Raw genomic sequence first — 20,965 nt, forward strand, 5'->3', positions numbered from 1 at the left:
GGGGGTAGAGGGCCCTTGCTTTCACCCACACTTCCTCCTCTGTTTTACACCTTTTCTGTTCTCTCCAGACAAGCTCTTTCTCTCTTTTCCTGCCTTCCTCTCAGGACCCTCCCTGGACCATTTCCTTCCCCCCATCTTTTCCCTTCTCTCTTTCCTGGTTCCTCCAATAACCCAAGGACTGACCACTGTCAGACCTGGAGACTGGGGCCCAGTTCTGCTTGGGATCCACCCAGTAAGTCTTTCTCTTTATCCAGCTGAGATCTTACAGCTCAAATCTTTCCAGCTCAACCAGCATTCACCAACTCTTCCCCCATCTCTCTCCAGGGCTCTTGGGGTATGAAGCCTCCTCTTCCCGGAGGTGGAGGAGAAGAAGCAGTCGGGAAGAGGGGAAAAAACAGACTTTATTGAAATGAGGTAGCTGGCGGTACAGAGAGAACCCGGTTTGCTTGGGGCTCAGGTTTCCAGAAACTCGGGCGGGGGCACCTCCACTGTTTCCAAGGTTCGGAGAAATGCTTGCTGCTGCTAGGAGCTCTCAAGGCACCTGGGTCTCCCGAGGCTGCCTCAGGGCTCGACGTGGAGATGGGGAGGAGGGGCCTGGGTTTTCCAGGAGGCAATAAATAGGGGAGGAACTAGTGGGGGCGTGCCTGCGCCTTCCTGGTAGAGGCTTGCTGGGGGCAGGCTTCGAACAACGTTCCAGAAGTCTCCGGGAGTACCAAGTTCCAAAACACTTTGGTGGCTTAGAGATGAGGTCGCTGGTGGGAGGCAGGTCTCAGAAAACCTCTGGAGGCTGCGTCGTTAGTGCAATACAAATGTGCCAGGAGGGGGTTAATAAGGTTAGATGGGGGGGGGGGGCTTTTTGGTCTGTCACAAGGCAGCTGGTGTTATTGTAAGGTCTGTGGTGACCGGACAGATTAAGCATCGGTAATATGCCTGCACCCAAAAGCCTCCCCCAAGAGACACTTCAAGGCCTTCCCTCTGTCCCGGCCTAGAAGAGGGAGTTAGGATCCGAGCGCATGCGAGGAGTCCTCGGAGCTCAAAGGCACTGAACTGAACATAGGAAGTGGGAAGGGAAAGGAGAATTCGGGAGGATGAGGCTTGCTCCTACCCCACCCACGTGCTGATCCCCAGATGAAAGGCGGAAGGAAGCCCTTCCCTCCAGAGTTGACAAGTTCCGAGTGTCCCAGGCCTCCCTGGTCCTATAGGGTCCCCAGCCAGCAACACCCTGCCCAGACCAGAGAAAAGCGTCTCCCCATTCTCCCCGAAGGCAGCTGTGAACGGGCGCTCCAGCCTTGGTGAGGGTCGCCGGAACCGTAAAGCCGAGGCCTGGGTTCGGGAGAGCCGAGGAGCGGGCTGCACTGAGGCGCTCTAGAACAGAGGAGCCCCGACGGTTGGGGAGGATTCATTCAGGAGGTGATGGAGCTGGGCGAGGCCTCCGGGGACGTGCACGTCGACTGGTCGGAGGCGTCTCCAGCCGCCTCCTTGGGACAGCCCGGAGGGGCTGCGGGCACCCGGCCTCCCTCCCGCTCGCGCTTCTTCTGCTTCATGCGCCGGTTCTGGAACCAAATCTTGACCTGCGTCTCGTTGAGCTCCAGGGTGGCGGCGATTTCCACCCTCCGGGCGCGGCTCAGGTACTTGTTGAAATGGAACTCCTTCTCCAGCTCGGTCAGCTGCCGCGTGGTGAAGTTGGTGCGGAGGCCGCTGGGCGCGCCCAGGCCCAGCTCGGACACCTTCGCTAGGGGCGGGGCGGGGAAAGGGCCACGTCAGCTCTCTCACCTCTCTCCCCTTCCCCTCTCCTCCTCCCGGGCCAGCTCTGCGCCCCCAACGTCTGCCCAACGTCAGCTCTCCCCGTGCCCTTGGATCGCCAGACACCCCCAAGGTGACCTCCAAATTCAGACGGACCTCCCCAACTCTTCCGTCCCCCCCCCCGCCACCCCCCTCCCAAGAACCGGGTGCTGAGTCTGTGTTGGGCACAGAGATGAGGAAGCGGGGCTGTGTGGCGACTTCCTCTGCAGGGTAACCGGGCACTCCCTGGGTGGGGAAAGCCCAACTGACCTGAGACGGGGCGGAGTGCTCTCACCCGCCCCCACCAGGGCTGCTCCACCTGTCCCGCCAGCCCAGGCCCGGGACACCCTCCGTGCAGGAGCGGCAGAGCGGCTTTGAGCCCCGGAGAGGAGGTGGCCGCTCCTGACTCCTACCTGTCTTGGGTGGGTTCCTCTTAACCTTCATCCAGTCGAAGGTCCGGGCCGTGGGGGTGCTGGGTTCTGACGGGCAGGGCGACTCCTTGTCCTCCGAGAGGAGTTCAGCATAGGCCGATGCAAAGCTCGCCGTCGGCTCGTTCCCGAAAGGGGGCTGCGGGGGAGGGTACGGCCCGGGGCCCGCTCCACCGGTTCCATAGCCGTCGGACAAGCCCCCTAGCTGGGCCCCATAGCTCGAAGGATGGTAATAGCCTCCATCTCCTTCCGGTTGGCCCAGAGGATAGTACTGAGAGGGCCCATAGCTGGGGCTGCAGGCGGCAGGGGCGTACCCTGAGGTCGCCGAGCTGGGGAAGGGCACCCCGAGCGCCGAAGGCGGCTGCTGGGTGGGATAGCCTGAGTTCTGCTGGAGCGCGGGGCTGGGCAGTCCCCCACCATAGCGGGTCTCGCCTGCGTAGCTGTCAACAGCCGGAGTCGAGCTGGGGGGGAAGGAGGTAGGGGCGCTGTGGGCGCTGTGGGCGCTGTAGGCGCTGGGTCCCCGGTTACAGAGTGGGTACTCTAAAAAGGAATTCATCCTATTATAGTCCATGCGTGGAGGCCGCAGGAGGGTCGGCCCGTTTGGGGGAGACACCCTCTTGCCCTACAACCTTTCGGCAGTATGTCACAGCGCTGAAGCTTGCATCCATGGCCCGGCCCAGCTCGCTTGGGCCAGGGCTCCCCCAGGAAGGGGGTAGGGAGTGGGGGTGGAGGGGCGCATGTGATCTCTCCCAGGCCAATGGGCGCAGCGGGCCAGAGTTTGGCAGCCCCAGCGCCCATCCATCACCCCCCAAGCATTAGCATGACAAAGACACTTCAATCACCCGCAGCCCATCCATCTGAGAGCGACGTGGAAGCGTCAAAAACATCTTTCTTCAAAGACTTTTGGAAAGAAGGGACCAGAGGGAGAGGGGGTAAAAGTTAGAGGAATATTCAAGACTTTCTTCCCCTCCCAACCCCCAAGGCCTTCAATAGGCTCCTGGGTTATTAGATTTGGACAAATTCAACCCAGCTGCCCCTCACTCTTCCCACCCCCAAAGGAGCTTCCCTCCACCCCAAGGCTGTAGACTAGGAGGTAGGGAATCCAACCTCCTTACTTTGCCCAAAACTCCCACCCCTGGTCTCTTTCTCCCAATTTATCTTGGGTTGATGGGCTAGGACAGCAGGGGAAGGTATGTTATCTTGGACCAAATGGATAACTGTGAAGGAAGAGGGTGCAAAACGCCCAAGGGTGGGGCAGGGTCTAGAATCTAGAGGAAGAATTCATTAACGGAGAGGTGGGAAACTCATTTCAGTAAGCAAGGCAGGACGACAGAAATGTGGAGAGGAGGATGAGAAACGCCCCATTTCTCTCTCCACCCCTCCACAGAAATGCTCTCTCCTCATTCACACATCCATTTCTCTCCCTCAGCCTCACTTTATATTCTCTGTCTCAATACATCTCTCCATTCGTCCATCTCTCTCCATATTTATATTCGTTCCCTACCTACCGATCACCTCATCTCTCTAGATGTATTTATCTTCTCTCTAGCCATCCATAGCTGTAGCTGGCTCACTCACTCAGACTCAAATAACTCCTTGTATCTCTCCAGAGAGCCACAATGGGTACAGAGCTAGGTGATGTTTACAGGGGAAGAAGAGGGAAATTTTATTCTCTTTCTCAAGTGTTTAAAACTAGTGGAGCTAACTCTAGGGTTGCTGGTGGGGAGGAGGGCGGGGGGATGGGGTAACTGGGTGATGGGCATTGAGGAGGGCACTTGATGTAATGAGCACTGGGTGTTATATGCAACTGATGAATCACTAAAATCTACCCCTGAAACTAATAATACACTACATATTAACTAAATTGAATTTAAATAAATTTTTTTAAAATAAAAAATAAATAAAACTAGTGGAACTCCTGTATTCCCCTGGTTGCCTCCTTCCCCTCTCTCCCTTACCAACTTCCATCTCTTTCCCCTACCTCCCCCCCAAAAATCCCAAGCCTCAAAATCATAAATTCAATACCAGTCGTGTCTTAAAGATTAGTCAAATTTTCAATGAACTTTCTAGAATAAATTAAGGGAGTTTGCTTGGAGAATGAGAGAATCAGAGACTCAGGAGTGGAGCCTCACCCCTCTCTGTCCTGTGTGTCTGTTGGGTTAGGTTTGGGGGAGGGGAGGAGAACAGGAAGTGCCTCCTTCTCTCTCTTTTAGACCTGGATGGGACTGGAAGAGAAACTCTTAGGTAGAGCCCATTGATTCTCCTCCTCCAGACTCTGAGGACAAGAGCTTGGCGCAATCCAACACCCACGCTCATTTGTAACCTGTCAGGGTGTCTGCCTGAGCGGAGGCCTGGGGCTGGGGCTAGGGCAAGTCCGGGAGGGCAAGAGTTCAGGGAGGGATCTCTGTAAACAACGGAACTCAGGAGAGGAAGGGAAGCAAGCAGGTGGGACTGGTCCGAGAGAGGACTCTCAAAGCTGCTCAGCTTTCCCCACCCCTAAAAGGGCAGGGTGAGTACTCCTCCTCTGCAAAGAACCCCAAAGTGCTCCCTCTCTCTGTGTGTCTATGTGTCTCTCCATATTTCTGTTTCCCATTTCCCATTATTTTGCCCGTCCTTTATAGTCACTTCTCTGGCTTTCTATCTTTAACACCAGAGTCACACAGCCTTTCTCTTCGCTTAATAACTGCGAGCCCAGCTTAGCCCCCCCAACTATGAAAGAGCTCAAAGCTTTTCACGGCCCCCTTACCCCTTTCCCTCCCCATGTGTACTCTGCTTTGGACCCTGCTTCAGACCAGAACAAGTTGGGGAGAGGGAGCCAGTTGCTAACTCCTTTAAGGGAGAAACAATGGGGGAGGGTGAGAGAATGTTCTCTGCCAAAGGGATGAGGGCAGACAAAGGAAAGTAGAGTTGAGATGGGGGCAGGGGTGGCCTGCAGAGGGGTTGAAGAGAAAAGGAGTGTAGAGGTGAGAACAAGCATATTTCTTTCTAGTTCCCTTTTTGGGGTTTGTAGATGTTCCTAACTTTCTTCTCTCACTTTAAGATATTCTCCATGGAGGCCTTTGGAGAAGAAGGGTTTATTTAGAGTTAGGATTTTCAAACCCCAAATCTGATTGAGGACTGTATCTGACCTGGTGGCCCAGCCTCTGAGAGACATGAGACTTCTTCTCTCTCTACGTTTGCCTCAATCCAGAAAGAACCCACTCACCTCATCCCTTGCTTTTCCAATTAAGGCAACAATTTGAGGTCTAAATGAAATGAATTCCAAACCAGTTTGTTTGTTTGTTTGTTTGTTTGTTTTTAGAGGGGGGAGGGCCAAAGGAGAGGAAGTGAGAGAATCTTAAGCAGGTTCTACTACCAGTGAGGAGCCCGACTCAGGGCTCAATCTCACAACCCTGAGACCATGACCTGAGCAGATATCAAGAGTCAGGCACTTAACCGACTGAGCCACCCAAGAGCTCTTGCAAAGGGATGGGGGAAAGTGTTTTAAGTGATACTATTGATTACAGGGATAGCTTTGGCCTCAGTTCTCCAAATTCACTTATAATCCTTAATGCATCCCTGAGTCTTGCTCCCTTCCCTTGTGTAGCAGAAAGATTAAAACTTCCCCAAATTCCTGTTGGCTCCCCCAGCTTCAGCAGAAATGACTGGTGGGGAAAAAAGTAACTTGGCTCTCTACATTCCCAAGTTGCTTCCTCCTTAAAAGAAACTTCACCAGCCTCTGGCCTGAGAAGAAAGTCTCCGAAGCCTGGATTCCTTGCTAAATCCACAGCCGAGTACAAAACAAAGAAACAAACAGAAGTAATCCACAGCTGGAGTAACCTCTGGGCTACAGCATTTTCTGGATGACCAAATTAAGTTCACCAGAGAAGGTCTGGGTGCACCCAACACCAAAGTGAAATAAAGTCGATTGATTTCCTCTTTTATATAATCTATTTAGACACGCAGGAGAGCAAGGACACCATAGGCATGTTTAGAACCGAAATGATCTTTGAGAGGTGCTAGTCCTTATCACACTGAGAATGGGGCTGTGTTAGAAGTTTATACTTGATTCTGGCCTTTTTTGTGCAGGAAGCTGCTTTTGCTGGGGGTGGGGAGGGGGTAGCAGGAGTAATCTGCACTCTTCCTTCATAAAGTCCTCAAGTGTCTCTCTGCCTGTTCTTCCCAGCCCAATTCTTGAGGCCCAAGGCCAAGCCCAAGATCAAAGGTTGGAACGTAAGAATTAAGAGGGCATTCAGGGTTATAATTTTTTCTCTATAAGAGATGGCTATTTGAGGAGAGGATGGAATCTGAATTCAGTGGTGTTTCTTTTAATACAGGCTGATTAAATTGTCACAAATCTGGTTGACAACCATAGACTATGGGCAGTACATATCATAAGGGGAAGACTACTAGCTTGGGGGCCAGAATACTTGGGTTCAAATCCTTGCTTGGCCATTTCTTAGCATTATGACTCTAGATAAGTTTCCTGGTCTTTCTGAGTCTCAGCCTCATGGAAGAAGAATGGGTTTAATTCTACTTACTTCACTGCATTGTTAGTAGAATTAAAGCAAACAAGAAAATGTAAACAATAGAGAACTCTGTAAATGTCTGATATAAACATTACTTGCACATTCTGAAACAGTATGAGTCAGTCTTCTGTTTTTTAATATAACTAGCATATTAAAATACGGAAAGATGTGGGTGCCTGGGTGGCTCAGATGGTTAAGCATCTGCCTTTGGCTCAGGTCATGATCCCGGGATCCTGGGATCGAGTCCCGCATTGGGCTCCCTGCTCCTTGGGGATCCTGCTTCTCCCTCTGTCTCTGCCTCTCTCTTTTTCTCTGTCTCTCATGAATAAATGAATAAAATCTTTAAAAATAAAAAAATAAGGGGCACCTGGGTGGCTCAGTCGTTAAGCATCTGCCTTCGGCTCAGATCATGATCCCAGGGTCCTGGGATTGAGCCCTGCATTGGGCTCTCTGCTCAGCGGGAAGCCTGCTTCTCCCTGTCCCACTCCCCCTGCTTGTGTTCCCTCTCTAGCTGTCTCTCTCTCTGTCAAATAAATAAAATCTTTTTTAAAAAAATAAATAAAAATTAAAAAATAAAATATGGAAATATGTGATAGGAAAATAGCATATGTGTTATATTTTCATGTAACATATCACCATATATTATACAGTATGTGTTTTGTCATATGCAAATTTCATTGAGAATTGAGAAGTTTGTCTCTGTTTAGGCAAGGGATTTTCTTCTAAACTACAGAGTTCTTTGGGAACTAAAGCCTAATGTCATATAATCTATAAAGAACCCAAATGATTAAAATTGTAGCAGAAGGGTGAGGTTCGATATTAGCAAGAACTTCCTGATCTTCCAAATATTTGGGAAAAGTTTTCTAGGGAGGATGTTGTCTCTCATTCCTTGAGGAACTTAGCTTAGAAACTGCTCTTTCTGGGTGAACCTGACTTCTGTGTTCTAGATAGAGTTCATCTGGACTGAAAGGTAAGTCAGAGAGTTGGAATCTTTCTAAAAGGAAAGGTTAGAGTGACATGAAGAGTTGAAATAATTTTCTACTCAATTGGGTTTCTCCGAGTGTGTTAGTGGTGGCCAAAATATCCACTTTGGAAACTTTATAGAACAATGATCAAAATGACTTTGTATCTAGGTGACTGTCCAGACTGCGATTTTTCTGTGGTGTTTGGGAATTAGAGAAGGTTTTAGGAGGGCTCTTTTACTGGTGACTCTTCTCAGGAGGAAGCAGTTTGTTAGATCTCCTTCAGACACTAAATATCTGCTTCCCAGCTGAGTGTGAAGAGGGGGATGGATGGAGACAGGAGGGCAGAGCTGAGCTGGAGAGGTCAAGGGAGGATTTGGGCCACACCAGCCACAGCAGGTGGAGGGGATGACATGGGGGCTCGAGGCCACTCTCTGCAAACTGAGCACATGTATTTGACGAGAGCACTTTCAAGAATATGTACAGGAGGGTCGCGGAACGCTTGTCAGAAACTTAGGGGAAAGGTGGGCAGGGGAATTCATCAGGGCTCTTTAGGGAGACCCAGAATTTGTACCTATGCTCTGATGCTGGAGGAACCAGACAAAACCTGACTTAAAGGGACTTTTAAGGTCTAGTACACGGTGTCAAAGCAGCTTGGTGGCTCTTTTCGTATAAAATGTCCTACTGGGTTTTTTTTGAAGATTTTATTTATTTATTTGACAGAGAGAGAGCGAGCACAAGTAGGCGGAGGCAGAGCCGTGGGCAGAGAGAGAGGGAGAAGGAGGCTTCCTGCTGAGCTGAGAGCCCGAAGGAGGCTGGATCCCAGGACCCCGGGATCATGACCTGAGCCGAAGGCAGACGCCCAACTGACTGAACCACCCAGGTGCCCCATCCTACTGTTTTTGACACAAGAGGAAACATAACCAAATGTTGGGGAAGGTGACAAAAGTTGGAAGTCAGAGAAAAGCTTGGTTAGGACACTTCTGAATACTCATATCTGTTGAACACCTGGCACATAACACTAAACCCAATGACATGTTTGTTGAAAAAGATTTCTTTCCCTACTAGTTTAAATAATGATTGGGGGCATGATTGTTGGTATAAAGATACAAATTAAAATGTGTTAAAATGGCTCTACCAGATACTTGGGAGGTGGGTTGTTGTCAAACATCAAAAGTCACCACCTCCATTTAAAATCACATGACACCAGCCACAATAAATATTTAATACATTATTTGTGAAGACTAACAAATATACTTTGGGCATATATCGATGCAGAAGATATTAGAGACATTAGTCCTTCCATCTGTTTTACAGATGGAGAAACTGAGGTCTGGAAAGGGGAAGGGACTTGCCCCGGCATGAGTTAAATTTTTTTTTTTAATGACTCAGGGTTATCATGATGGCAAATAATTCCTCAATCTAATGGTCCTTTGCTTTCACCATAATATTAACGAGCCATTCTTCTTAAAAGATGACGCACCAAGAGCAAGGCAGACTGACCAGCAGCTTTCAGGACTGCACTGAAACCTTCCCACTCCAACCACAGCCAATTTATAACCAGTCTGCGCTACAGACCGCTCACACTTGGTCCTGACCCAAGAGGAGCCCTGCCCCAATCAGAATGGGGTAAGTGAGTGCAGCTGCAGGGCATCACTATCAGCTTACCATCATGCGGGGCGGGGCGGTGTAGGGGTGGGGGTGCTGCCTTATCTGGGAACCCCTTCCTCTTCTCCTTCCTTCTCCTAAGCCAGCTGGGAAAACTCAGGCTAAAGAGGATGGCCCCAGAGATGAAACAAGGAAAGGAGCTGATTTGGAACACAGGCATCCCCAGTACCAGTCCTTTATGAAACCCCAATTGCCAGGCATTCCTTTGATTTTGAAATTCGGTGGGGAGCTTGAAAACAGGAGTCCTCTCCTTCTGGAAATGCATTGTCTCTTTGTTCTGCTGTGGTGGCATCAGAGATGGTGAGTTTTGTGAATATGGAAAAGGAGAGACGGAACGGCTCCCGCGTTGTGCGTTGAAGAGTTCCAACTCCTCTCTAATAATCAACCAAGAGAAATGCTGGAAATGCTCCTGATTCCCTAGATTCATTGCTTCCCACCCTCAGGCTACACAAAGTGCCTAGATCTGAACACGTAGAACGAGCCTTTGGCTGGGCCCTCCTGGCCCTCCACTCACTTTGGCAGGGAGGAATCAGGACTGGTGCAGCCTCAGGCAGGAGCTGAGATTCCCTGTCCTTTGGGCCACTAGTTTGAGTTGGGGAGGATTGGAAGGGAGCAGCCAGGTTAAGCAGGTCAAAAATTCTTAAGCATGGGAGGAAGGCAGGAAGCAATGTGGCACTATGATCTAGTAGTGCTGCTCAAACTTTAATGTGCATATAAATTACTTGGGGATCTGCTAAATTGAGGTTTTGATCCAGTAGACCGGAAGTGGGGCCTAAGACTCTGCATTTCTAACCAGCTCCCAGGTGGTGCTGATGCTGCTGGTCCATGGAGCAGCAAGGCTCTCAGAGAACTGAAGCCTCAGAGGCCCCAGAGTGTTGCAGACCAAGCCATGATCCCAGGATGTGAATTCTCTCCAGCAGAGCAAATCCTGTATTTTTGGCATTGATGAAGGGTGCTCTCCTTTTGACCAAAGAAAGCTGGAAGGTGGGCAATTAGCAAGATCCTTCTGGTATTCTTGATCTTTGTAACAACCTGCTATAGCTGAAAGAGCATTTTTAATTAGACCAAATTATCTAGTTTGGCTGTCCATAGAAATCAAAGCCCCAGCTGAAATGTCTGTTTCATTTTGTTGGTGTAGAGACGGCTGTGTGCTGTGATTTTTAAGATGTTAGGCACTGCCTGTGGGCATATTTTATGGAGAAATAAACACACAGCCCAATGAGATGTATAGTGTGGTTTTAATATATTGTATATTCGCTTATTTATGGGGAAAATAAATACACAAGCCAATAAGCTGTGTATTATTACTTTAATATATTGAATTTATTTCATACCTATATATTTTATGAGGGAAAATAAACTAAAAGATACATGATATTATTATAATAACACATCTAATTGTTCTATATTAATTTATTTATGAAGAAATAAGTGCAACTTAACATGACATAGGATTATTTAATGCAGGAGATGAATTCTATATTAAGACAGTTTAAGGGATTAAATTCCAGCTGAATAAGATGTGTGCACTTCCCACACTGAGGGACCAGTTAAAAAAAATATGGGAGAGCCTGTCTAGTCCTATATGTCATGACCTATGTTGGCTCCCGGCTTTTCTTGACAGTTGTGGCCTCCCAGTGCCTGGTACTCCAAGTTCCCGTCCGTCCTTCTGGTCCAGGGGAAAGTCTGGGAGGCCCAGGAAATAAACTGCTTTCGTAGAATGGCAGCATCTGCTGGGGAGGTAACCCTGCGGTGTCTGTTTCTGAGCCAGAGAAATATTAAGTAAACCTAAGGAGGATGGATGGCTTTCCAGGGCCCTTTAAATCTCCGCGTTCCCCGGAACAAACCAGGAGGCAGATGGGGGAGATCGATCCTCGGCTTCCCGCTTTGCCGGGTTTGCAAGGAGCCTGGCTGGGCGCGGTGGGGGACAGCAGACAGCGGTGAGATGGCAGATGAAGCTGTTGGTAAGACAGGTAGGCCTGCATTCGGAGAGAGCTCTGGCCGGGCTTCAGATCCCAGAACGAAGGACCCAAAGTCAGACCCCGCGAGGCCGACCCGGGCCTGCACGCCCGCCGCTCAGCCCCTGCCCTGCACGCCCGCCGCTCACCCTCTGCCCTGCCCGCCCCGCGCGGCCTCCACGTCCACCTCGCGTCCTCGGCCTCCCTCGGCGGCATTTGTTTAAATAAAACAAAAACGAAAAGGAGGCGCCCGGGCTCCCTTCCTTCCGTGGCGTCTGGAAGATCCGGAAAGGAGACGCCGGGCGCGGGGACCGAGCATCCCGAAGCGGCTGTCATGGCGGCCACCGTCTCTTCCCTCGCCCTCCCTGCAGCCCGGCCCCAGCGCCATTTTGAGCATCTTCCTTGCTTCCCTGTCGCCCGCCCGCTCTCCTCGCTCCTCCTTCCCGCCCCCGTAGGCCAAGCGCCTGCCGACGCAGCCCGGGCCTCCCCGGGCTTGCCGCTCCGCCGCTCCTCCGACGCTCTCCCGACCGCCAAGCCCTGCAGTGGCTGCCCTGGTGCCCGGCCCGCTCCGCGCGTCAGCCGGCCTCCTTTCGCGCCCACTTGGAACCTGCTTCCCGAGAGAACCCCCGACCCCCGCTCGGCGCCTTGGCCCGGCCCACGTCCCCAGGTCTCGCCGTCCGCAGGCTTCCTGCGTCCCGGGAAAAGCCTTTCGACCCCGCTTGGGGCACTGAAGCGAGAAACCTGGGAAACCCGAGGACCCCTCCAAATTCGGCTAAACCTCTGCGCCCCCTCCCACGACCCCGAAGCCTCTCCTGGCACCCTCGTCTGTACCTTCTCCCGTCACCCGCCCACCCTTATTTCTAAGCGGAGGCCGGGGAACGCCGGCGCAGGGCCAAAGGCCGGCCGTCCGGCCGTCCGTCCTTTAGAGGGTGTCAAGGTGACAGAACTTCCAGCAAACCCCCCGACTCCTCCCGAGCTGCGGGCCGAGAAGCGGTGGCCAAATAGGGTGACTTTTGTACCACCCGGACTTAGCGGCCCAGGCTCGGGCGAGCCGCGCGCGGGTCCCCAGGGAGTGACGGCCGGCCTAGGGGGGCTGCAGGGAAAGGGGCTGGGTCCCAACACAAACACTCATTTTCGTATTATAAAGACATTTATTTAATCTATGAAAATAATGTACAATAAATACTTTCCCCTTTTCCTATTATTAAAGAGTTTTAATAAATAATCTACGGTCTAAAACTTAAAAAAAAAAAAGAGAGAGAGAGAGAGGAAAACAAGTTCCTCTAGTTCTTTTTTAAGAAAGGCCCCCCCTAGAGTTTAATTATTCCTGAGATTTCATTGGAAGGAGTCTACCAAACGGAATTTTCCTGTGTGATTTTTTTTTTTAAAGACGCCGCAGTGCCCAGTATTTTAGAGAGAAAAGAAAGGAAATGGATTAAACGCTAATTCCGTAATACCTGAATTTTAGCAAAACACATAAATCTAAACGACTTGGGGGAGGGGGTCCTCGGCTTTTCCCGCAGTCGGCCGAGGGGACCGGGTCGAAGGGGCCGGGACGAGGAAACAGGTTAGGGGAACTGCAGGTCGATGGTACAGAGGGTGCTGGTGAAGAAGTCCAGCCCCTCCTCGGAAAAGGGAACCGGGCTGTCGAGCGAGCCCTGCAGGCTGGGGGAGAGGCCTCCGGACAGCTGGAGACAGGAGTCGGCCGCGAAGAAGTTGAGGTCGGGCAGGAAAGGCGAATCCTGCCGCTCCGGGAAGGCATCTTCCGGCAACGGCTCGGGCTCCAGCCCGGCGGCCGCGCGCGAACCGCCCCCCCCGTGAGCGGTCACAGGCTGGGGGCCCTGGGCGCCCGGGGGGGCCGGCGCAACCTCGGGCGGGTGAGAGCAGCCTTCCCGCGCCGCCCGCGAAGCGGAGGGCCGGCCAGGGCTGGCCACCGGCTCTTCGGCGGGCTCGCTGGTGTCCTCCAGGGCGCCTGGGCAGGCGGGCTCCCCGTCGGGCGGCTCTCGGTGCTGCGTCTGCCGCTTGTGCTTCATGCGTCGGTTCTGGAACCACACTTTGACCTGCCTCTCGGTGAGGTCCAGCAAGGCCGCGATCTCGACGCGGCGCGGCCGGCACAGGTACTTGTTAAAGTGGAATTCCTTCTCCAACTCCAGCAGTTGCGTGTTGGTGTAAGCCGTGCGCAGCCTGCGCGCCCCGCCGCCCGCGGCCTCCGGCAGTCCCGGGCCATCTGCAGGGAAAGCGGGCTGGGCGTCAGAGCGGGCCGTGTTCCCGGCCCAAGCTCATTCAGCTTCAGTGAAGACCACCCCATCCGCCAAAAACAGTATCAGCAGTACCCCCCCTCCTTCCCCGCCTACCGAAGCCGTTCGCTCCCACTGCTTTTCCGTTCTTTCCTGTCCCCCTCTCGCCGGCAGCCCCGGCCCGGGTCAGGGCAAAGCATTCAGAGAGCCACCCACGGGCCACGCAGGGGGTAGGGAGCGGCTCCCTTTTGCCCCCAGAACCTCAGAGCCTCCCTCCCGAGTCCTTGGAGTAGACCCCTCAATTTGGCACTTTCGAGCTCAACCCAGAGAGAGGGTTCATTAAGAAAGACTGTTCCTCACCTCCTTTCCTCCCTTGCTTTCAAATCCCCCTCTTTTAGAGCTGGGGGACGGGGGAGATGGGGCCGAATCTTTTCTTGCCCCCAGATTCAACAACCCAGCAACACCACTTTAATTCCTCCACACAGATAGAGGTGAAAACCTAAATCAAATCCTTTTTTTTCTAGCAGAGAAAAAGCTCTTCCCCAGCCAGGTTCCAAAAATCTGCTATAGTGGAAAAAAAAAAAAAAAAAATGCTGGCAGCGGCCAGGCCTGAACCCCAGCAGCATATTCCGCTCCCTCACCCCTGGAATCGACGGGGCAAGGATCCCCAACAGGCTCGACACCCTTTCTACCTCCCCCACCGCTCTTTCTCCCCCTCTCTTCTAGCTGCCCCTCACCCCACCCCTACCCCGCTAACCGACCTGCTGGCGATCCGACCCCGGAGGCCGAAACGGAGGAGGCGGCGGCCGGGGGAGACGCGGCGGATTGGCTGGGTTTCTTGGCGGATTTCTTCTCTTTCATCCAGGGGAACTCGGGGACCAAGGGGGCGGCGGGGAGCGGCGGCGGCGGCGGCGGCGGCAGAGCGGGCCCATCTTCGGCTCGCTTTTGGCTCCCGGGTCTCTGAAGGGTGGAGGCGCCGGGCTGGAGGCTGGGGAAGGTTTGCTCGAAAGGAGGAGGAGGAGGAATTAATGTCGACTCCTTGATTGATGAAGTTTGAAATGTCTCCAAGACAGCGGGGAAGGAAGTCAGACACTCGGCGAGCGATGGCTGGCTGTTTATAAACCCAATCTCCCTCTCAAATTCAAAATTCATGGCTTTCAATGGTGGGGGAGGGGGCCTGCTGGGGGGGGCGTCAGGAGGGAGGATCGGAAGGGACCCCCCCTCCTGCCCCCCCCAGGTTTATGTGATGGAGCGATTTTGGGAGGGGGAGATTTCGCTCTTTCTCTCTCTCTCGCTCTCTCCTTTTTTTTTTTTTTTTTTAATTTTGGGCCTTTATAATTGTATATTGCTGATAAATACAAGCGTATGGGGACTCTCTCTATTAAACCCAGGACTCCGGCGAAATTGCAGGGAATTCATGGTCACGGGACTGGCCTCGGCCAATCGCTCGTCTGGGCCTGGTGGAAAACAGAGAGCATTATTTGCTTTAATTGATTCAAAAACTCTAGAGGACCACGACCTGGACACTGTGAGCCCCAAGTCCTACACTCCCTCTCCCCAAAGCCTCCCTTTCTCCAGAAAAGCTGGAGGAAACTTTCTCTCATCCCCTTCAGAGGATGGGAGGTTCCGAAAGCTGGGAAACAAGAGAATCTAAGGGAGAAGTCTTCCTCTTTTCCAAATATTTGTAATAGAATATATTAATACATTCTTTACAATGCCAGCAGCATTTTCTTCCCCACCCTTCCCCCATTAAAAAAAGAAAAAAGAAGAAAAGAAAGAAAGAAAACTGAGTAAGGATCTCAATGTGGGAGAAAGAGGTAGTAGAAAGAGGCTTCCATCCTTTGGGAAAGGTCAGTGTTAAGGTGCAATAAGGAAGAGAAGAGATTTACAATCACCAGCACCACCATCCTCATCCCACCCCCCAAAAGCAACAGATAAATCTTGGAAAATCGACAGGCACTCCCAGGCTGACACGGAGGAGTGAGATAGATGGTGAGGGACCCTTTTGGGCCTCTGGCAGCCATAGCTGTGTGGTCTCAGTTTCCTCCTCTGCCTGGTGTTTGCGGCAGTGCCCCTGCCCCTATGTCCACCTGCCTTCCTTACCTGGAGTCTTCATCTCACTCCTTTTTGATACCCCACAATGGACAGGGTCTAAGGTGCATGTGCTCCCATTGGAGCCTCAAGCCTGTATCTACATCTATCTCCAGGGACACCAACAAGAACCGAGGTAGTGCGATTTAACTTAGAGCACTCTCAAACTCAGGTCAATGTGTGGGGGGAGGATTTCCCTCCCAGGACAAACAGTATCCCCCCTCCCATTTTTGCCAGTGTGCTAGTTTAAAAATAATAATAATAATCCTTGGCAAGAAAGAATTCTCTGAGCATGGAGGGGGTAAAAACAATGAATAAGGAGATGATATTCTATTTCTGGCCCTGGGGGGGGGGGAGTTTTGTGTTGTTTTTTTTTTGAGGGGATCAAGAGAGTGCTGAACTTTAGGGAGTGCTGTAATTTACTGGAGAGAGGGGACACATAACTCGGGGCCCCAAGCAATTGGTGGGAAACTAGATCTCAAAGCAGAAAATGAAAAGTCGATCTGGGGGAAGATTTTTAAATAAGTGGGTCAGAGGGACCGAGAGGAGATGAGGCGATCAATCTTAGCCCCCTGACAGCTCCCTCCGATGGCATCAAAGAATTTGGCTCTTTGGGAAAGCAGAGGGAACAGCCGAAATTCCACATCCCTTTAAAAGGCCTGGGGGTGGGGGTGATAGCAAAAGAGAAAGGTGATTCTGGGAGAGCGGGGAAACAGATGGGAAATGGGGACAGAGGGAAGGACGCTGAGTTGGGTGGAAAGTTTGTCTGGAGAACTCCCACGGCTCTGGCCTCCCCTCCCCCTCCTCCTCTCCGCGGGCCCGGCAAGGAGGAGAAAGCTGGTTAGCAGAGAAATGGCAACTCAGCCGGCAGCTGGAACTAGAAACTTTCTGTCTGTAACAGCCGCGTGGGTGGCGGTGAGTATTCATCCGCGTGGGTGGCGGTGAGTATTTAAAAAGGACAGAGAAGGACAGAGGAGAGCCAGTAGGGAGAAAGGGGATTTGTAGGTGGGGGCTGCAGGGACAGGGGGTGGCCGGCTACGGAGGGTTCAGAACAGGGAGAGGGGCTCTGAACTGCGCAAACTGGCCAGAGACCGTTGTGTCCCACCCCACTCCAAAGAAGCCAGTTTTTGCCCTTGGGGGGGGGGGGGGAGGGGGGAGGGGCACAGAAGAATCCCGAGTAGAAGTTGTCTGGAAGTTGTGCAGTGAGGCCTGAAAGAGGGTTCTCCGTCCGGCCACCCCCTTGAGAAGCCGGGGAAGTTTTTGCCACGGCCTCTCCAGCTGGCTGCAGGGTCTAGCGCTTCTCTCGGCACCAACTCCGGCCGAGGCTGTCCCTGCAGGAAATACGGCTCTCTTTAACCCTGCTGACAGATTTTACGGCCAGATTAGAGAAGAGCAGAAAAGCTGGGTGTTAAAAGCGGCCAAGAGAGCCCTCCTTCCCACAGACACCGCGTCCCGCCTCCCGTTGTGCTGTGAATCTTACAGCACAGATACTTCCCCCACGACTTTGGCTGCTTAGCCAGCGCCTGGAATCTCGCAGAAAGAAGGGTAGAGGACACCAAGCCAAGTGGGCCCTTATTTTTCGTTTGCAATTCCAGCTTCAAGCCAAAGCTCTGCTTTTCAAACTCAAGCTAAATTCCTTCTCTTGGCCTGCCTCTCTCCTGCTAGATAAATAATCAATCCACTCCACCCCCAGAGCCAAACATGGCGCTTCATCTAGTCACATCATTCAGAAAATGGTATTCAGGGAAGAGGAAGAGGGAAAGACAGAAAGAAAGAAAAACCCTTGAGCGTTATTTGATCCCAATCAAACTTTGCACGCTCTTATGCCTTTAAATTATAGCCTGACCCGATGCTAAATTGCTTGCTGCTTGGATGAGCCGAGTCCAGTTAAAATCCTACTTGGTGGGGTGGGAGGGGGGAGGGTGTAGAATTCAGGTTGCTTTTTTATTGTTATTTATTGTTGCATAAAGACTGTAATTACTAACCTTGGACTGCCAGGATGCAACATAAAAATGAAAATCAGCCCTCGCTTTAAGGCTGAGGGCCTGGAACGATTCTCACTGACACTGCCCCCCCCATCACTACCACCAAATATATGCTCCTAATTAAGCAATGCGGGCGCATCGCTTACAATTAGAATTATGCAACTCTTCAGCGCAGCCATCGCTCCTCTTTCAACGAATTAGCTCCATATTTCAGCCGCCCTGTCTCTTCGCTCTTATCGGCTCCAGCGACGCGGCGGTGACATTTCATCTTTGACAGACCCTCTCTATCCTCGCTCCAATGTGATAAAACTTTTATGGAACCACGACTAAGAAATGAAGTTTTCCCAGGGATCGTCGAAATGGAGCTGCACATTAGCCTGGGGACCATTTTATTTACGCTGGGATCCAACCGCTTCTCCCACCCTCCTGCTCTCCCCTTTCCTTGGCAGGGGAAATCAAAGGCGCCTCCTCTCCCTCCGCCCCGAGTTTTATTTAGTGATTTAATTTCACTTTAGTTTTAAGGTTTGACCTGAGAAGTCTAGGCCTCAGATTTTTTTTTTTAATCATTTTCCTTTGTTTTCATTTTAGACCCAATGGTGGTTGGGCTTCGGGTCACGTGACGACTTCTTTGTAGCTCCGGAAGAGAACTGTGAAGTTTAGGTTGCTTGGAAGAAGCAGTAAATGGCCAGATTTTGTTGTTGTTGTTGTTGTTGGGTAAGGGGTGGCCAGGAAGTTGTGGCCAAAGGAGCAAGAAGACAAAAGGTCAATGAGAAAAACTGAGAGGCAAGTAAGCCAAACAGTAAGGCCTAAAGAGAGCACCCAAGGGTCCTCCTCCTCCAGCCCCGCAACTTGTTACTTAAATCTTAGCTAAAGAAATTGGCAGAACGTTCCAGGCCTGAGGCACGGCAAGGCGGGGGCGGGGGGGGGGTAGGGGCCTGAGCCTTGGGTACAAAATCCAGGATAGGGTCTTCAATGTCCTTCTTTCCTTGGGGGAAATTTGGCAGTCAGCGGCCTTGCTCTGCTATCTAAATTGGACCACCAGGACAAGATAAAATTGATAACAGAAAGTTTATTCAAGAATTGTTTGACAGACAACCCTTTCAAGTAAGGAAAAAAGTAACTACGGAAGAACAAAGAAAGTTCCAAGAGGGAATTAACTCTAATTCTACAAATTCAGGACTATACAGTGACAATAGGAGCTGAGTTCATGCCTTTTAGAACTAATTACAATTGCTCATAAGTACGAGTTTAACATAAATCTACAGCTCTTTTCTAGAGTACAATAATAACTAAAATAGCTGGTTTTACATGACAGGAAACACAATGTCCTTTATAACAAGTAAATACTAAAAAAGTACAGTTTTTCATTTTTTCCCTCATATAAATACATAACGTAGGGGGATAAATAATACAAAAAAGAAAATATTTTAACAGGCTATAACCAATAAATATATATGAAAATGTTCACTAGAACACACACTTTTTGAGCAATGCTGGATTCCTGCAGGCCCAGGCATCTCTCACAGTTGTTTTTATATCCATTAAAATGTAAACTCTAAGTGCAACAAAAGTGTCCTGTCAGGGGGTTGAGCAAGGCGCACAGGCCCAGCTGCAGCCCCTGCCTGGGACAGACAGTTTGTTAAAATATACCCTGTTTTCACGTTAAGTCAAGAGAGCAACAGAAGAAAAGAAAAGTGTAGAACCTCGTGTCGCCGACTGCTTTCTGTGGAGAGAGGGGGATGGTCCTGGAGCTGAGATGGGAGGCAGCAGAATGGGCAAACCTTCAGTCCTGACACCTTGCCTGCTCTGACCACCCAGTTTTCCATAAAAGAAAAAATATATATTTATAATATAGACAGCTCTGACTTTCAGGATCTCTCACCATCCCTGAGCCCTCTGAAAACTGTAATAGATGGGGGCGGGGTAGAGATATTAATGTCCTAAAGCAGAAAATATGGGGCTAGAAATGAAGGGAATGCCCAAGAAACCTCAAATAGATGGGAAGAAACTTGAGGCTTCATGGAAGTGGGAGGGGAGCGTGCTTTGTGCCCTTGGTTTTGAAATGCGCTCTTTTGTTTTGTTTTGTTTTTTAAAGGAGAACTGCAAGAAAAAAAAGTCAAGATTTGGAGAAATTACCCACAGAGATAGAAGGTAAGTTGGTTGGTGATGGCCTACCCATCTTGTCTGTTTTTTTAAATGTGCTTCTCTGCCTTGTTTCCCTATCTCCTCTTCCTCCACCCCACTCGGGAGCGTGGAATTCCAACTGGGTATTGCTGGAGGCCTAGGGTTGAGGGGGTCATCTCCACAATCTGCTGTGGATTCCTCTCCAACGGGTTGGCAGGCAGATGGAACAAGGACTGGAGGACCTTAAAAAGCAACTTCTCAGGCCTGGGGGAGGGAAAGGAGCTCCAGGCCTGGTCTTCCTAGGAAGGCGTCCCTATCCCCTCCTGGCCTCCTCTGTCAGACCTCCAGGCTGCCCTCCCAGAGCTCCACGGGCCGGGCACCCCTCTGGCTCTCACCCACCCCATGGCCTCGCCCCTCCGCCCTCCCTCTCCCATCACAGGTGTGTTAATTTGGGCGCTTCTTGGATTCTACCCTGAGGAGGAGGCGCATGGTGAGAGGAGAGGTCTGTGTAGGTAGGGTGGGGATCGCAGGGTCCGTGGTGCTGGTTGGGGGCCATAGGGGGCGCCCCGTTGTAGTCCAGGTTCCCCGAAGGGTGGTGGGAAAGGTGGTTGAGGCCGTAGAGGGAGGGGCCGGCAGGGGGCGGCAGCGGATCCGCGTAGCCGCCCCCGCCCACGTACACGGGGCTGCCCTGCATGGTGGGCGTCCCGTAGGCGCCCCCATTGGCTTGAAGGACGTGAGGCTCGTAATCGGGCGCCGGGGTCGGGGGGTACTTCTGCGGGGCGCCGCAGCCTTTGAGAGGGGGCTGGTAGCTGGAGGGCAGCGCGTAGGCATTCTGGTGGGCTTTGCCGAAGGCGGGCGGGGACGGGCTCTCGTAGCTGGGGGTCATGGAGTGTAAGGCGTTCATGAAGCCGGCCGTGGACTGCATGGGCTGCGGGGGGCTGCCGGCGGGGGAGGGGCCCCCGGACGACGAGGCCAGGCCCTTGGCCTTCTGGTCCTTCTTGTACTTCATGCGCCGGTTCTGGAACCAGATCTTGATCTGCCGCTCGCTGAGGTTCAGCAGGTTGGCCATCTCCACGCGGCGCGGCCGGCACAGGTAGCGGTTGAAGTGGAACTCCTTCTCCAGCTCCACCAGCTGCGCGCTCGTGTACGCCGTCCGCGCGCGCTTGGACGCCGCCGACCCCGGGGGGCTCTTGTCCCCTCCCCCGCCGCCGCCGCCGCCGCC

At 52.0% G+C, this 20,965-nt stretch overlaps 4 protein-coding genes and 2 long non-coding RNA genes across 7 annotated transcripts in view; 2 read left to right on the forward strand and 4 right to left on the reverse strand.

The window, feature by feature from the left end:
* CALCOCO2 (calcium binding and coiled-coil domain 2) overlaps positions 1-20,965 on the forward strand; it is a 286,509-nt gene that overhangs the window by 37,010 nt on the left and 228,534 nt on the right. The window lies entirely within an intron of this gene.
* On the reverse strand, positions 874-2,952 carry HOXB1 (homeobox B1). Its single transcript, XM_006739051.2, has 2 exons — positions 2,196-2,952; positions 874-1,732 (listed from the first exon to the last, which is right to left on the reverse strand). Exons 1-2 carry the CDS (start codon positions 2,779-2,781, stop codon positions 1,404-1,406), a joined length of 915 nt encoding a protein of 304 aa, XP_006739114.1. The 5' UTR covers positions 2,782-2,952; the 3' UTR covers positions 874-1,403.
* On the reverse strand, positions 10,644-11,623 carry LOC145717357 (uncharacterized). Its single transcript, XR_014140513.1, has 2 exons — positions 11,494-11,623; positions 10,644-11,306 (listed from the first exon to the last, which is right to left on the reverse strand). It is a non-coding gene; the product is annotated as an uncharacterized LOC145717357 (long non-coding RNA).
* On the reverse strand, positions 12,438-14,836 carry HOXB2 (homeobox B2). Its single transcript, XM_006739050.3, has 2 exons — positions 14,305-14,836; positions 12,438-13,533 (listed from the first exon to the last, which is right to left on the reverse strand). The coding sequence occupies exons 1-2, from the start codon at positions 14,693-14,695 to the stop codon at positions 12,875-12,877; spliced, it is 1,050 nt and encodes a 349-aa protein (XP_006739113.1). The 5' UTR covers positions 14,696-14,836; the 3' UTR covers positions 12,438-12,874.
* LOC145717353 (uncharacterized) overlaps positions 15,562-20,965 on the forward strand; it is an 8,216-nt gene continuing 2,812 nt past the window's right edge. Inside the window, exons 1-3 of one of the 2 annotated variants that reach the window (XR_014140507.1) lie at positions 15,562-16,549; positions 18,208-18,406; positions 19,715-19,770. This is a non-coding gene — a long non-coding RNA (uncharacterized LOC145717353). The remainder of the gene's footprint in view (positions 16,550-18,207; positions 18,407-19,714; positions 19,771-20,965) is intronic. The other variant, XR_014140506.1, reaches the window with a different exon arrangement.
* Positions 18,669-20,965, reverse strand: part of HOXB3 (homeobox B3) — a 26,430-nt gene continuing 24,133 nt past the window's right edge. The window contains exon 5 of the mRNA XM_081805937.1: positions 18,669-20,965. Coding sequence (XP_081662063.1) covers positions 20,177-20,965 — 789 coding nt within the window. The 3' untranslated portion in view covers positions 18,669-20,176.

This window comes from Leptonychotes weddellii, chromosome 15, assembly GCF_054177405.1.
Source record: "Leptonychotes weddellii isolate Sample4059 chromosome 15, ASM5417740v2, whole genome shotgun sequence".
NCBI lineage: Eukaryota > Metazoa > Chordata > Mammalia > Carnivora > Phocidae > Leptonychotes > Leptonychotes weddellii.